At 54.4% G+C, this 2682-nt stretch overlaps 1 protein-coding gene across 1 annotated transcript in view; it reads left to right on the top strand.

Moving 5' to 3' along the window:
* The window catches only part of ALKBH3 (alkB homolog 3, alpha-ketoglutarate dependent dioxygenase), a gene marked incomplete in the record, with an annotated part of 48606 nt that extends 46171 nt beyond the window's left edge, over window positions 1-2435 (top strand). The window contains 2 exon segments of the mRNA XM_027775999.1: window positions 1-60; window positions 989-2435. Of these exon segments, the coding sequence (XP_027631800.1) occupies window positions 1-60; window positions 989-1111 (183 nt within the window).
* Between the last annotated feature and the right edge of the window lie 247 nt (window positions 2436-2682).

Consider the following 2682-nt stretch of genomic DNA (forward strand, 5'->3'; position numbering starts at 1 on the left):
ATCCCCCTGGACCACGGGACCTTGTTAATCATGGAAGGAGCTACACAGGCTGACTGGCAGGTGAGAACGTGAGGGTTATTAACATCTAGGTAAATATGCGGTGACAACCATAAGGTGACATCGTTTCCAAGGTGAAAGGGTTACTGGTTACGACCACAGTGGCCGGTGCAGCACGGCGTGCAGCTCTGTGGCCTGTGCCGCCCAGAGTGGCGACACCCAGCCACACAGGACTGCTGACCTCTGAGAATGTGGCCAGTATGCTGAAGAATCAGAGTTTCACTTGACATGTAAATGGCTTCAGGGCTAGCAGGTGGCATAGGGATTAAGGCACTGGGTTCACATGAGGTCGACCATGGTTCGAGTCCTAGACCCAGCAGCTTAAAACTCGTGCTGGGCACATGTGCGTGCATGCCCAAAATCCTGAGAAGAGAATAGAGGAGAAGGGACTGGGGCATGGCCATCCCCCTGGAGAGTGATTTCTCAGTTTCTGTCTCTCTCTGTCTCTCCGGTGAGCACACGTGCCCTATAGCGAAACTCTGTAAAAAAAGAAAAGAACAGAACATAAATGGCCCCAGGTAGCTCATGGCTGTCCTGCGGGACTGCACAGCTAAGCCAGGCCGGTGTTAGGCCAGGTCCTCTGTAAGGAGTGCATGCGCATGTAGACACAGCCCGGGAGTGCAGTCTCGGGTCTCTCTCTGGTCTCATCCATTTACATGCTTTTCTTACAAGGTTAAAAACATGGCAGGAAGAGCCATTAGAAGATTAGAAAAGATGAGGCTGTCTCACTGCCAGGATGCTGGCAATGCCGCGCGGGCCAGGGGGGAAGCCTGTCTCAGGAGACCTTTCCCCATGGCCCTGTGGAGAGCTTATGCCGCTCGTTTAAGGGGGCTACAATGAGTATGTGTGTATCCTCAGAAATGTCTTCAATCGCTTCGAAGTAGAACTGTGTGTACATTTATGCCAGGGAACTGTTTATATTTCCATTTAGCATCGAGTGCCTAAAGAATACCACTCCAGAAGCCCGAGAGTAAACCTGACCTTTCGGACAGTTTATCCAGACCCTAGAGGGGCGCCCGGCGACATGGGATCCTGGAGAGAGAAGCCGCACTGACACTGAGCATCCTGCCCCCAGAAGACGCTGCCAGAGGTGGGCCCGGCTGGTCTCGTGGTGTGGCTCGTGGAAGGTGGTGGACGCTTCCCGGCCCAGAGCCCCATTCAACAAGAGCCAGAGTTCTCGTCGGTGATTCCGTCTGCTCTGGGGGCACTTAGCACTAAGCGCCTATCGGAGTCGCACATCATCATTAGGCAAATTAAAAACTGCTGTGGACGTGCTTCTGGGTTGCTTTATGCACCCCACTGGGAGAAGTGGGAGTGGACCCGTGCCTCTGGGGACACGCCCGTGTCTGCTCCTTGTGACTTCAGCAGAGTGGAGACAAGTACATGCAGCGGCTCTGGAGCCTTCCGTAGGCAGGCAGCTGCGGAAACCCACACAGAGGTGGCTCCACGGGGCTCTGTGTTGCTGACTCCTCGCCGTGTCGGCTGTGTGCAGTGGCCGTGCACATTCACTTCACAGTCTCCTCACCCGTCAGCCTTCCTGGGACCCGGCAGGAAGGATGCTGTGGTGCCCCGTTTCCCCGGACTGCTTGCATACAAGAGAACACTGTTCCCTTAACAGGACAGATGGGTGACGTCACGAGAAGCAGGCAGCTGAGATCTAGGCTAAAGAGCAGCACATGCCCTGCGAACGACAGCTGTTCCACATAGATTAGCTTCCCCTGGAGAATTCCTTGTCATTTAAACCCAAGCCAGAGAGCAGCAGAGCCGTCCTGCAGGGAACAGACTCAATTACCTAACAGCTCTCTTCACCTTAGATTTCGGGAGCCCGATGACTAAGGCTCTCCTCTGACTCAGTGTTTTCTTACAAGTTCCCGAGGCACGAGGGTGAGTCTGTGATGTCACCGAGGTTCCCAAAACAACAGCGTGGCTGCCCCTGATTGCATCATAAAAGCGTGTGTCTCCTTGACCTCTCGCCCCAGGCGCCGTGTGCCAGATTAATTCCAAACCAAGATACGGAAAAGCAAGATACGAGACAGAAAACCGAAATGGATGAAAACAGGGCGAGAGACCTAGCTCCCCTCGCTGCCTGTGGGGACGCGCAGACCCTCCTCGGTTCCATCCTGCTCCCATTCCACGCTGTAGGGCTGACGGCCCCCAGATTCCGGTAAAGTACCAAGGCTGGGCCGTGTCGCTGTCCTGGCCACGCTCTGCTCTCTGACAAGCTCTCCGGCCCCTTGCACTGGAATCTCTCGCTCTCTCTCATTAAAATGATAAATCTGTAGCTCCTTTTTCTGAGAAAAATACTCATGCTTTATAAAATGTGAGTATAACACTGAAAGAGACACATCACCATAAAATAAAATAAAACCTCTGCTGAACTCCTAGCTGTTCTGTTCAAGTAAACACCTGGCCAGGGTGGGGCAGCCAGCTTTGGTGCGGGCCCTGGGAAGGTCTCCCACGACCCCAGAGAGGAGCGGGCAGATGGCTCCCATCTCCCGGCATCCCTTCCTCCTAATGGAGGGTCGTGACCTCCCTGGTATCAGCTGTGCGTTTGATCCCTTCACTCATCACAGCCATGTCTGTCGGGGAAGCAGATTCCCACTGTACTGGGCTCTCGGGCCGACA

The sequence above is a fragment of the Tupaia chinensis genome, unplaced genomic scaffold, assembly GCF_000334495.1.
Source record: "Tupaia chinensis unplaced genomic scaffold, TupChi_1.0 Scaffold000625_1, whole genome shotgun sequence".
Classification (NCBI taxonomy): domain Eukaryota; kingdom Metazoa; phylum Chordata; class Mammalia; order Scandentia; family Tupaiidae; genus Tupaia; species Tupaia belangeri.